General features: G+C 31.9%; 1 protein-coding gene across 5 annotated transcripts in view; it reads left to right on the forward strand.

The window, feature by feature from the left end:
• The first annotated feature begins 2,421 nt into the window (after positions 1-2,421).
• Positions 2,422-13,704, forward strand: part of LOC113855879 (vacuolar sorting protein 18) — a 34,076-nt gene continuing 22,793 nt past the window's right edge. Inside the window, exons 1-19 of one of the 5 annotated variants that reach the window (XM_027487512.1) lie at positions 2,422-2,517; positions 2,606-2,782; positions 3,263-3,475; positions 3,592-3,731; positions 4,207-4,302; positions 4,580-4,647; positions 4,837-4,938; positions 5,153-5,297; positions 5,416-5,559; positions 5,656-5,775; positions 5,890-5,946; positions 7,272-7,331; positions 7,701-7,808; positions 7,976-8,118; positions 9,389-9,467; positions 9,592-9,654; positions 9,809-9,939; positions 10,075-10,180; positions 10,858-11,046. In XM_027487512.1, the coding sequence (XP_027343313.1) occupies positions 2,620-2,782; positions 3,263-3,475; positions 3,592-3,731; positions 4,207-4,302; positions 4,580-4,647; positions 4,837-4,938; positions 5,153-5,297; positions 5,416-5,559; positions 5,656-5,775; positions 5,890-5,946; positions 7,272-7,331; positions 7,701-7,808; positions 7,976-8,118; positions 9,389-9,467; positions 9,592-9,654; positions 9,809-9,939; positions 10,075-10,180; positions 10,858-11,046 (2,127 nt within the window). In that variant the 5' untranslated portion in view covers positions 2,422-2,517; positions 2,606-2,619. The remainder of the gene's footprint in view (positions 2,518-2,605; positions 2,783-3,262; positions 3,476-3,591; positions 3,732-4,206; positions 4,303-4,579; positions 4,648-4,836; positions 4,939-5,152; positions 5,298-5,415; positions 5,560-5,655; positions 5,776-5,889; positions 5,947-7,271; positions 7,332-7,700; positions 7,809-7,975; positions 8,119-9,388; positions 9,468-9,591; positions 9,655-9,808; positions 9,940-10,074; positions 10,181-10,857; positions 11,047-13,704) is intronic. The other 4 variants (XM_027487519.1, XM_027487526.1, XM_027487534.1 and 1 more) reach the window with 4 other exon arrangements.

The following is a 13,704-nucleotide window of genomic DNA, read 5'->3' on the forward strand; positions in this document are numbered from 1 at the left end:
TAATAATGTAAATATTTAAAGAAAATTATTGATAGAAGAGAAGGATGTTACAATTCTCCCTTCACGAGGCATAACATACTTCTCTTTAGACCTCACCTATCTCAAATCCAATTAAGTCACAATTTTGCTTTATAGTTGTCACAATCGGATGGTTATAATGATATGGCAAAAATGTATTAAAAAAACATCTTCTAAGAATAATTTTTTTTTTTAAAAAAAAAATCAGAGGAGTCATAACCAAAGTTTATTAAAGAAAATCTTGAAAAAAGATATTTGGAACAAAAATTGAGTTTGAGAGTCGTTTACACTTATGAAAGGTATTAGAATCTTGAAAAGTTTGTTTAAATAATGGTTACCTTAAATTAATTGTGTAAATTTATTTTAATTTTAAAAAATATTTATTTAACCTCTAAATAAAAGTGTTGTTATTTTTATTTTTAAAAAAGAAAAATTTATTTATTAAAATATTAATTGGTATCTTTAGGAAAGAAAAATAATTTTGAAAATAGTTTTGACTCGACGTGTTTGTTCCTGTTCCTATGTATCCCAGGTGCAACGAAAAACTCAAAGTCAGTAGTTCTATCATAAATATTATGAAGTTGATTAATTAAAATTAAATTTAGTAAAAGTAAGTTTATTTTGAGACTAAAATTAATTTATAATATTATATTTTTGATACAAAATAATGTGGTTATACACGTATCTTATGATAAACAATATAGAAAAAAATTAAAAATTACATAACTATATTACAAATTGTTAAAAAAAAATCATTTTAAAGTATGTTTGTTTATGAATGAAATATTTGAAATTATATTCAAATTTAGAAGTTTATATTGAAAGAAAATTTTTTAAGATAGTGTAAGATATACATAAATCTTTTATAATTTATTAGATTATCGAAGGTGATATAAATTATATATCGATATTGCAAAAATTTATATAATAAAATGAAGAAATAAAATTAAGTAAAGAAAAGTTTGGTTATATAATTCATCAAAATTAGAAATGTAACTTAAGAAAATTTAACATATAAAATTAATATCATTTAATGAAAATAATAAATATATTTAAATTAATTAAATAAAGACAATTATTTAATAAAAAAAATTAAAATTATATTTAATAAATTTATATTACATAAGACTCAAATAACGTTTATACACGTGAGTCTTAACGATTTAAAGCATATAAAGGTAAAAATATTATAAAATAATGTTATAAATCATTGCATTAATATAATTAAAATATTCTATATGATAAATTTTAATTAAATAAAAAAATATATAATTGATTAATTTTAAAAGTCAGAAAATAAAAGATTATTTAATTAATAAAAAATGTAAATAAATAAAAGTAAAAACTTTTAACATTTTTCACTTGAAAAATCTTCTAAATTTTCAAAGTATAAAATTTTAGTAGATAAAAATTTATTTTCTCTAATTATTTATTAATATTTTATTTTATAAATACAAAATAAATTAAATTTTATTAAATAAAATAAATAATTAAAATATTTTTCTGAATAAAAAGTGGTCAGAAGTCCAAAATATACTAATAATTTAATTTCATATTCTTTGAAATATCAGTGAAGCAAGTCGAATTGGAATTTAGAACTTAGTAAAAATAGTTTTAAATATCAATCCTCTTTTTATTTATTTATTTTTTTATGTAGGAGGTCTCATGAAGTTACGAATCCCTTAGCTGAGTTTTTTACTTTTTCGCCACTTTAGAATAATTTGAGTTTCAGAGGGCACACTTAAGGTTAATTGCGGTTAGCTTATGCGAGAGAAAGGAGCTTATATTAGTAGGGAATTTGAAAATTAGGGTACTTTGCTGAGTTTTGTGTAGTTATTGAAATGTATGGTTTTTTGGAACGACATCTGTCAATGTATAGAGGTTTGTATTGTTATGTCTGTTTGCATTTAGATCCACGCTTGTCAATTTAAAAATAATAATTATCATATTAAGAGAGTGTTTTATATTCTATTTAGATTAGCGTTATAATTCTTCTATTATTTTAAAAATAGAAAATATTAATATATATTTTAATTATATTACTAATTTTATTTTTTATTAATATAAAATTAGATCATGATTATTTTATATGTAAAAAAATTAAATTATTATAAAAAAATTAAATCCTCTTAATTAAAAAGGGTAAATTTTATCTTTAAAAATATTACATTCTATTTATCATTTTGTATTAATAAAAAAAATCCTATAAATATTATGAGTACATTGAAATAAATAATTTAATCAATATATTTTATTACATAAATAATTATAAAGTATTTTTATATTGGTCTTCTAAATGTTCCTAAATCTAATTTTATGAAATTTTGGTAATATTGTACTATGCTGACTCACATCGGAAAAAAAAAAAACACTGCCTAAAATGCAAAGAAGGAACTATTGTTTGAACAACGCATGATCTGTAAGTGTGTTCTCGTAGGTGGAACCTCTGCGAGCAGTGGCGGAAACCACTTAATTCCCTCGTCAACATTCGATAATCAAGTGAGTGTTCATTTCGAAAGTCGATGCATTTCATTCATCTTCGTATTTTTCATTCAATTTGATCGCTTTTCCTCGAAAAAAAAAAAAGGGACAAACTGGTAAATGGATCAAGGGAGGCAGGTGTTCACAGTGGACCTTCTGGAACGATATGCTGCAAAAGGACGCGGAGTCATCACATGCATGGCTGCTGGAAATGATGTCATTGTGATTGGAACCAGCAGAGGATGGGTCATTCGCCATGATTTTGGGGTTGGCGATTCGTTTGGTAATGGTTCAATTCCTTCAATTCGCAGTTCCATATTTTCCTTTGAATTTTAAAGAGTAATCCTATACCTACCAACAATAATTGTTACTCAACGGAGAGGGATAGGAAGAGAAGGGGGTAGTGAGGTGTAAGTTAAGACAAAAAAAAAGTGAAGATGTAGAAATTGTTGTAAAATTTTGTGGTAAGAATAATAATAGTCATTTTTAAAGAGCGAAAGTGAATTGGTGTTTGACATGTTATTTACATGGGTATTTCAAATTCAGTAACTTTTACATTTTGGGTGTCTGAATTGGTGATTTAACTATGATATGGTGTAGATATAGAGTAGGGGTTCTCTGTTTATATGTTTTTTTAGGGTTATTGATAGTGGCGTGTAGTTGAGCTTATGCTGGGATTTGGGATTGTTTTTGTGCCTTGATGAAATGCTTGTTCAATTGGATTGTTGAGGGTCTGATATGTTATTGTCTTTTTGGAGTGCAGACATTGATCTCTCCGCGGGTCGTCCTGGGGATCAGTCAATCCACAGGGTTTTTGTCGATCCTGGAGGGAGTCACTGTATTGCCACTGTTGTTGGTCCCGGGGGAGCTGAAACTTTCTATACTCACGCCAAATGGACCAAGCCACGGGTATTGGGCAAGATGAAAGGCCTTGTTGTAAATGCTGTTGCATGGAACAGGCAGCAGATAACTGAAGGTAGTTAGTTGATCGCTTGTTTGATTTATGCCTGTTGCAGCTTGTTGATTTATTTATGGCAAAGACTTTCACTTACCCGTTTCTGCTTGAGGTTCTGACTGAATTTTTATATGCAGTTTCCACGAAGGAAGTCATTCTTGGTACAGAAAATGGTCAACTTCATGAGCTGGCTGTGGATGAGAAGGACAAGAAAGAGAAGTATATCAAATTTCTCTTTGAATTAACCGAACTTTCAGAAGCTTTTATGGGTTTGCAGGTATATCTTTTGTCTGTTTACTGCTATTGGTTCTTTTTTCAAGATATTGTCTATGGTTTTGTCCCAATTTCAAGAAATTTAAAGAAGAGTGATTGGTAACCCTATAGTTAGTTAGAGGTATAATTAGTTAGTGTTTAGTGTGTTAGTTGTTTAAGTTTGTTGATTGTGCTGAGAAGGAGAAGAATAAAGGCAGATTGCTTATATATAAACAACTAAATAACTTGAAAGTGACCAGTTTTCTATCATAGAGTTTGGGAGAGAGGAGTATCTTGTTATTTGTGAGAGGACTGAGCCTTTGGGCATTGGGTGGTGCAGAGACTTGAAGTTTTGCAACTTAGGCACTGTATTCAGGCTAGAATTCCCTTATTCTTTCTAATAAGTGACCAGTTTTCTAGCATAGAGTCTTGTTTAATTTTGAGGCCAAATGTGAATAAGGCATTCAATTTTCATTTTGGTTCTTGTCCTTTCTGTTCAGATGGAAACAGCTAGCATAATCAATGGGACTAGATATTATGTGATGGCTGTTACTCCTACTCGGCTTTACTCTTTCACTGGCTTTGGTTCACTGGAAGTAAGTCAAATACTAACTATATAAATTTTCACATTTTGTTTTTTTCCCCTCTCTACATTTTAGTAGTTGAGTAACCTATCTGTACATTTTGTTTTTAGAAGTTAAAAAAATGTCATATAATTCTTATGAACATGTGATTACAGATATTGTGTATCTGTTCGAAAACATGATGTTTTATTCTATCACATTATTAAAGATTAATATCCTTTTTTTTCATTATTCCCTTCCCTTCATTATATTTAAATGTTTATTTTTACTAATCATTATACAACTGTAGACTGTTTTTTCAAGTTATTTAGATCGCACGGTACATTTCATGGAACTTCCTGGTGACATTCCAAACAGGCAAGGAGACTCTCTCTGTCTCACTTTATAATAATAATAATAGTGTTATATCAAGGGAACATTCAACATAAAATATTAAAATGTAAGAGATCGAAAGGCTGAAAATTCCCTTATTATTTATAGTCTCACATTTGTTTTGGGTATATAATCTATCCTTTCTAAGACTTCATTGTATTGGTTATCTTCCAGTGAGTTGCATTTTTACATTAAGCAACGAAGAGCTGTACATTTTGCATGGCTTTCTGGAGCTGGTATTTACCATGGTGGCTTAAATTTTGGAGGACAGCAGAGGTAGTAGAGAATGAATTGACTTTGTTGTGTGTTTCATCAATAATGGATATTGATTCAGAAAATGTTCACTATGTGGGTCATGGTTCTGCAAAACTCATGTCAGAACATGCTATTTGTGCTTTATGAATGGTTCTTAATTTTGTTTTGTGAAATCTTTCGATATTTTTTTGGGAACTTATTCACCTTTGGCTTACACATTTTAATAACTTGACAGCTCTTCAAGTGGAAATGAAAATTTTATTGAGAACAAGGCCCTTTTGGACTACTCCAAATTGTCTGAAGGAGCTGAAGTAGTTAAACCAAGTTCAATGGCTTTGTCTGAGTTCCATTTCTTGTTACTTTTAGGGAATAAGGTCAAGGTGTGTTGCACATATATATCACTTTTGTTTACATCCTTATGTCCATGTCATGCACAATCTCTGTTTGAAAAATTTCATGTATGCTTGCTAAAATATTTGAAGATTTTAACATTTGTAGGTTGTAAACAGAATTAGTGAGAACATCGTTGAGGAACTTCAGTTTGATCAAACTTCAGATTCAGCATCAAAGGGTATTATTGGATTGTGTAGTGATGCCACGGCTGGTTTATTTTATGCATATGATCAAAACTCTATCTTTCAGGTTTGTGCTGTTGTCTCACTATCGTAGCTTTCTGAATTTTGGATCTAATTGTCTTTGTTGTAATTGATTGTGCTGTGGTATTTGATAATTTAGTAGGTGTCTATCAATGATGAAGGACGAGATATGTGGAAAGTATATCTTGACATGAAAGAATATGCTGCTGCTTTAGCAAATTGTCGTGATCCTTTTCAAAGGGACCAAGTATATTTAGTGCAGGTACTGTTCATTTGCTTTGATAGTACTGCCTACGAAATGGTTGTCTGGTGACACAAATTCATGTTTTTTTATTTTTATTTTTTTGGTGTTTGACTGAAACAATTTTTGGTGCAGGCTGAAGCTGCGTTTTCTTCTAAAGATTATTTTAGAGCCGCATCTTTCTATGCCAAAGTAAGTTTTCCTTTTAAGTTCACTATTTTGATATATTTAGTTTGTTATATTAATGCTGGAATTTCCTTTGGTTTTGTGACATCTGGTTGCTTAAAAGTTGTTGTACTGCCCCTTGGGCTTTTGATTCTCTATATTTGGTGGTAGACTTGCCTCTAATGAATAGACTTGTGTTTATGTGTAATAGTTTAAAACTGCTACTCCTTTTTTAATTATGTAACATCACACTCTTGTTGAGAAGGAAGATGAACGAGAGATATAGAATGAATTTGTGTGTTTAAATTGCACATTGGAGCAACGTTATCAATGGCAGATGGCAGGTCATGGCGGAAATCCAAAAAACTGCCATAAAGTTATGGCGGCTGCCATGGCAGATATAATAAAATATATAAAAAATATTATAGGTCACAAGAAATGATAAAAAAGAATTAACTCAAAATATATGTAGCATAACCCACAATCTAAAACATAATTCAATGCAAAATATGCGGTCATCAAAATGTCAACAATAAAAATAAAGATTATCAATCTAGTCCTCTTCTTCAACTACAATGTAATCATCTTTTTCATCCACCAAGGCATATCCCTTCTCTTCTCCTTCAGACTCTGAAAGATTAATTTCTAATTCATTTTCTGTTTCTTCTAACATCTCTTCATCTTCTAATTCTTCATCATCATCATCATCATCATCTTCAATTACCATTTTCTCTTTCCCTTTTGTTGTTGAACATGTCTTGATCTTGGAAACTTTTGCAGCTTTAATAGTAATACCACTTGATGGACTCTTTCTTTTCTTAAAATGACGCCTAGTATATGTTCTAGGCTCTCCAAATGCAGAATTCATAAACAGTTGCCCAAAATTATGAATCCTAATTATATATAATTAAAAGGCTGAACAATATTCCTAATTTATAATAGGAAGTACATATACGTATAACAGAGCAGCAGATTGTTAGGGAAAATAATAATGGTCCAGTGGACTCCTTGCCTAATAGTAGAGTATATATTTATGATAGGAATCATTAATACAAGAATTAAATAAGAATATACAGTTACCTAATTACTGGAATTACAAAGATATAACCTTCCCTATTTACAACATTAGACAGGCCACTGAATATTTTAAAAGTTCTGTTTGTAAATTTGAACTTTGGAGGTGTAGAATTTTTTTATAACATCACTTTTACATTCATTACACAATTTTGATAATTTGGTGGTAATTGTGTTTTGTACTGAAGCAACGTGCCTATCATGCTTTCAAGTAGTAACATTTTTGAATATTTGTCAATCCAAAAGAAAAACAAATCTGACATGAATATGATTTGCAGATCAATTATATTTTATCATTCGAGGAGGTCACATTGAAATTCATTAGTGCCAGTGAACAGGTACTTGTCATGTTACTGGTGTATACAGCTCTATGAAACTAAGTAGATAGCCCTTTGATATTCCTCAAAAAAGAATTATACGGCAGCAGTGTTTCTGGTGTGTGTATTTCTGGAAGAGTTCATGTAGTAAAGTTGTTTTTCAAGAAGAAAATCTTTGATTATACTACGCTGCTCTATTTTAGCTTTGTTTTTCGTTTCTAAAACTTATGTGTATAAGTTTGCTTAATGGTAAATTTATATAGCATCATAGTATTCCTTACGGGCATTTTATATTTACAGTTATTGCTTTACTATGTGGGCATATATTTGAATTGCTTTCTTAAAATTTGACTCATGCATATACAAATTCACTGGTTTTTCTTTTTGCAGGATGCTTTGAGAACTTTCTTATTGCGGAAGCTTGATAATTTAGAAAAGAATGACAAATGTCAAATAACAATGATATCCACTTGGGCAACTGAATTATACCTGGACAAGGTTTTACTACATTTCTAACACTTCGAAGGAAAATTTAGTTTCCATTTTTATTCCTTTATCCCAATATTTATGAACAATCACGTGATGAAACCTTATATATTATCCCTCAAGGTTAAAGATATTTTTCGTGTGCAGTTTAATTTTGGTTTCATATCTTTATCTTTTAGATAAATCGACTGCTCTTGGAGGATGACTCTGCTTTGGAGAATAGCAATTCAGAGTACCAATCAATTATTAAAGAGTTTCGTGCTTTTCTAAGTGATAGCAAGGATGTATTGGATGAAACAACTACAATGAAACTTTTAGAAAGGTAGAAGTTGATACTTGATATGTCTGCTGCTTGTTGATTTTTGGCTGGATGTATTCTTGTTGCATACCTGTTATCTTCAATTTTATTTGTACAGTTCTGATATTTTACATGAACTTCTCTCAACCACATGTTATTTCATTTACACTTCAATTCAACAAAGTGCTGTAGCAAAAATAAAGGATGTGCTTTAAGGGCAGAGTGGGGATTCAGATCCATGCTTGTTTGATTTGATTATTTTTGTAGTTTTGATAGTTTTAAAATTTAGTTATCATTATGACTATTCATGAGGAAACTATTGGATTTCTAAATGAGGATACTGAGTCTACAAGGATTGAAGCTGAGAAGATTAAGTATATATGGATTATTTGTTATCTAGGTTCAATGGTGTTAGTTCCATCCTTCTGTGTTGGATGTTGCAGTTTTCAATTTTACATCCATCACACTGATGTGTTAGTCAGGTTCTTTTAGGGCATTAATTACTTCTGGGAATCACAAAATGAAGAAGACACAAGAAAAATCTGAGGAAGTACACTGATATTGGTGTCATTTTGCTGAAAGTGTTACATTTAATGCACAATACAAAAGGGTGCTGGGTTTTTGTTATGAATAATGATGTGTATGTGATGTGTATGGGTTAGACTTGGTTGACACCAATGTGGATCAAAGTTAATTTTATGCTGATGATTGAACTTGTTATATGATCACAAAATCTACCATTGGACTGAAAGTTTGTCTCTTGTTCATAAAACTTTTCATTAAGTCTATATTTCTGTACTACATCCGTTTATATAAATTGTCAAATGTTATTTATTTTTTGGGAGAAATTTTAAATTTTGTCTTTATTAGAAATGGATTGGGCCTAATTCTCTCCATGCACTAACTCAAAGGAAGAGGATTGCCCAAGTATTATAATGAGTGTTTGGACTAGACAATTGGAGTATGAGGTTTGCAAGACTAAACAGCTATAGATGGTCCAATAATAAGAGTGAATAAGCTCTAATATCATATTAGAAATAGAATAGACTTAACAAGCTCCCAAAAGGAGAATTGCCAAGTCTTATAAGGAGTATTTTGGTTGTATTTTTAGTCAATTTGGGACATCTTAACAATCTTTCAGTAACATTATATTTATTGTTTTTCATAATAATCCAAGCAGAATCAGCACTCCAGTTTACTTAGCTGTATATTGCCATGTCATTGTAAGTTTGGCTAGAGTTAGTTCTATACGGTTACTGATCTGATATAATTTTGGTTTTTCAATTCTTAACAGTTATGGAAGGGTTGAAGAATTGGTATATTTTGCTAGCTTAAAAGGGCAGTATGAGATTGTAGTGCATCATTACATTCAGGTGCCCTGATTCCACTTTGAGTTCGATGTCATTACTACAGATATTCATTTTGAGATATATACCATCTGATATTGATTGTATGTCTTTTCATTGTTATTTGTTTCTGATTGTGTTTTTCCCCCAGCAAGGAGAAGCAAAAAAAGCATTGCAAGTGCTTCAGAAACCTTCTGTACCTATAGATCTGCAGGTATGATTCATCTTTGGGATGTGGTGCATGATCTGTCTACGTTGTATCCCATTCTTCCTGAGCTTTTTAGCTGTTACTTTTGTTTGGGACTGAGCCTCTCAATCTCTTTTGAGGAATATTACAAGGAATTAACAATATTGACTGTCCTATGCAGTATAAGTTTGCTCCAGACCTTATTGCTCTTGATGCATATGAAACCGTGGAGTCATGGATGGCAACAAAGAATCTGAACCCAAGGAAACTGATTCCTGCAATGATGCGTTACTCAAGTGAACCACATGCAAAGTACTGCATATTTGTATTTGTATTTTCAATCAGTTAAATGTTTCTTCAATTTATTTATTTCTTTTCCTTTCATCTTTTGGTATTCGCCCTGTCTCATCTGACAGATTCATATATTTCAACTATTTCCACATGCAGGAATGAGACACATGAAGTCATTAAATATCTTGAATATTGTGTTCATAGATTGCATAATGAAGATCCTGGAGTTCATAACCTGCTACTTTCTTTATATGCAAAGCAGGTTGAGTGGCTTGCTTTATTCATCCCTGTACTTATGATGTAGGGATCATGAAGGGCGTTAATGAAAATATTTGTTCCTGCATGTGGAAAAATATTGTGTTCATAGATTGATAAATCATTCATGCTTGTGCAGTTTTCATAAGGAATTGGGAATATCTGGACAATTCACCCTATGCATCTTACATTTTTAAACTATGTAACATCAATTTACCGGTTTTATCACTTCTCATGTGCATAAACAAACCTACTCTTTACTGTGTATTGCCATTCATTAAAACTAAAATGACAGATCTGGACTGTATTGGCTAGCATATTTGAATCTTTTTTCCTTCTAAGATCAAATCAAATTGCCTGTTTTTCCACTCTTGTATGAAAATAAGATCATATTCTTTACAGTATAATGTCTTTACTGATTGGGATTGAAATTGTAAACGTAATTGAACAAGAGCCTTCTGGGAAATATTTTATTGAAATTCTAACATGTGCTTTTTTCTTTATAAAATAAAACATGGAGATATCAATTGAAGTTTTGAGTTTTGAAGTTGTCTTGTTTCTTGTAGCTGATGCATTTAATTTTGGTTTTTCTTGATTAGATTTTATGGAATTTACAACTTGGACATGTTTGATGTTGACAACTGTGCCTACTTATGAACTTGTTTCCTTATTTTGTCTACTCAGGAAGATGATAGTTCACTTCTACGTTTCCTACAATGCAAATTTGGTAAAGGACCAGAAAATGGTCCTGAGTTCTTCTATGATCCTAAGTATGCCTTACGACTTTGCCTCAAGGAAAAACGAATGCGTGCATGTGTTCATATATACAGTATGATGTCTATGCATGAAGAAGCAGTTGCTCTTGCCCTACAGGTGAGACTAATATGAATATATAATGATTGTGTGTTCCAACTTACCTCTATATTAATACAAAAATGATACTGCTCATAGTAGTCAATCCTGAATAGCGGCGCGGAGCGGCCAACCTCAAAAACATTATAGCGGGGATAGTGGTAGCAGGATGAGTGCTATTCTGAAGTTTTAATACACATGCTGAAAAATATAAAATTAATACACAAATTTGGACCAAAACAAGAAAGGAAAACTCAAATCAGAGAAGGAAATAAATAACAAATAGCGAAGGGTGTAGGAGCAGCCATTGCTTCTACTTGAAGCTTTGAAATTTGCAACAGAACAGAGTAGGAGAATCAAAACAGAGAAGGAAATAAAAAAACAGAAAAGAAAACAAGAAGACAAAAAAGATGTTCAGTCACTACAAAATGTGCAGGTTTGCTGAAGATGTAAAAGATGACTAAAAAGTGTCTGCGTGATGTCGGATGCTTCGCTGAACTTGAAGAAGACAACCAGAGATGAGAAAGATGACTCAAAACAATTTGGGTCATGTTGGAGACTTCACCATAGAACGTCTCAAAAGCCTCGTCGGAGATGAAGGCCACCAGAAGCAGCGGAAACGTAGAGACCAGAGATGAAATGAGGGGGAGACCTGAGAGATGAAATGAGAAGCTAGGGCTTGCAGAAGAGGGAGGGAGGGGGGGAAGAAATCAGAAAATAAGGGAGGGCGAAATCCCAAGACTGCCTCCCTTAAAAGTCGCCCAATGTTAAAAAATAGAGGACAAGTTTGGAACTTTAGAGAGGATAAAATAGCAGCTGTGGCCGCTATTTTCTGCCATTTTTGGCCGCTATTTGCAGCACGACAGCAGCTGCTCTAAACTGCAATGCTATTGGGTTTCCATAGCGGTGCTGCGCCGCTCCACTCTGCTCCACTGCGATAGCAGCCCGCTATTGACTACTATATACTGCTTAATTAAAAATACCTGCTTTGTGAATATTCTTCGTTGGTAATATTTTTCATTAGCAGTTACATGGTATGGAGATGCTGCAAGATCAACCAATTGTTACACATCCTCATTTTATTTTTCATGCTTTAGAAGTCTTAAGTTTAGAAATGATTCATTGATGAGGCCTAAAAGTGCCTTTCATTGAAGATACTTTTTCCCTTTTTCATCCCCTTCTCAATTATGGCTGGAGTAAGGTAGTGGCCTTGTAGTATATATAGTTATCCAGGAGCTAGGTTTTGAAAAAGAAGTTCAACATATCCACTTAGAAGTTCTTTTAATCTTTGTTGAAAGAGAGAAATGTGAGAGAACATTTGAATGAATTCGTGTCTCAATTGTACAACAGAACATAGATTTATATTGATGTAATAATTTTAGAATGTTTACTTAATTAATTAACTTAAATAATTACAAAGATAAACTTCCTTATTGTTAGAATTACATATATTAATGCTACTTCTCAAAATGAAGCATATATGTCATATGCACCGAGTTTGTTACATGTATACTTATACAAGAACCTCTCAAGTATTTGTTGAAGACATCTGTTATTTGATTATTTGAATTAACAAAGCTAGTGCTGATGTTTCTACATAAAATTTTCTCCCTGATAAAGTGACAATCTATCTCAATATGTTTGGTTCTTTCATGGAATAATGTATTTGAGGCAACATGCAAGGCTGCATGATTATCAGAAATGAGTGTCATTTTCATAATATTCTCAAATCTTAGTTTTTTAAGTAGTTTCAATCAAACAAGTTCATATGTAGTTGATGTCATAGCTCAATATTTTGCTTTAGCACTAGAACGGACACTACACTTTGTTTTTAACTTTTTAGGAAATCAAATTACTACCAATAAGAACGCAATATTTAGAAGTGGATCTCCTATTGGTAGGAGAGTCTGCTCAATCTGCATTAAAGTAACCCATAGTTTGAGTGTAACCCTTATCTTCACGCAAGAGTTCTTTTCTGGATCTCCTTTGATATATTTTAGAATGCGATATTGCAAATTATCGCATTCTAATGTCCTTCACAAGAGGAATTGAAATTGACTTACAACACTAATTACAAAAGAGATATTTAGACCAGTGATAGTGAGATAGTATAACTTTCTAACAAATCTCCTATATTTCTCTGGATTGCTTGTTACCCATTAAACTTGCTTCCTCTAAGATATCTGTTAAGATGTCCCACATTAGTTAGAAATAGAGTTAGAATACTCTTTATAAGGGATAAGGTAGTCCTGCTTCTATGAGCTAACTTCTATGAGCTAACTTGGTAGTGAGTTAGGTCCAAGTTTCTTAATATGGTATCAGAGCCTATTCAGTTTGAATGTTGGGCTGCCCACAAATGTCCAGTCCTGTTGGGTCCACCCATGCAGATGTCCAGTCCAACGTTGGACTGCTCACAGATGTCCAGTCCTGTTGGGTCTACCTATGCAGATGTCTAGTCCTGCAAATTTCATGCACCAGATGTTCAGTCCTAGGCATGAGGGGTGTGTGTTAATATGTCCCATATTAGTTAGAAATAGAGGCAGAATACTTCTTATAAGGGCTATGGCAGTCCTCCTCTTATGAGCTAGCTTTTGGGAGTGAGTTAGACCCAAGTTTCTTAACAATATTAAATGCAAACTTCCTCTAAGAAATCACAATGTCAAAGTTTGCTAATATCTT

This window comes from Abrus precatorius, unplaced genomic scaffold, assembly GCF_003935025.1.
Source record: "Abrus precatorius isolate BTA unplaced genomic scaffold, Abrus_2018 Scaffold1, whole genome shotgun sequence".
Classification (NCBI taxonomy): domain Eukaryota; kingdom Viridiplantae; phylum Streptophyta; class Magnoliopsida; order Fabales; family Fabaceae; genus Abrus; species Abrus precatorius.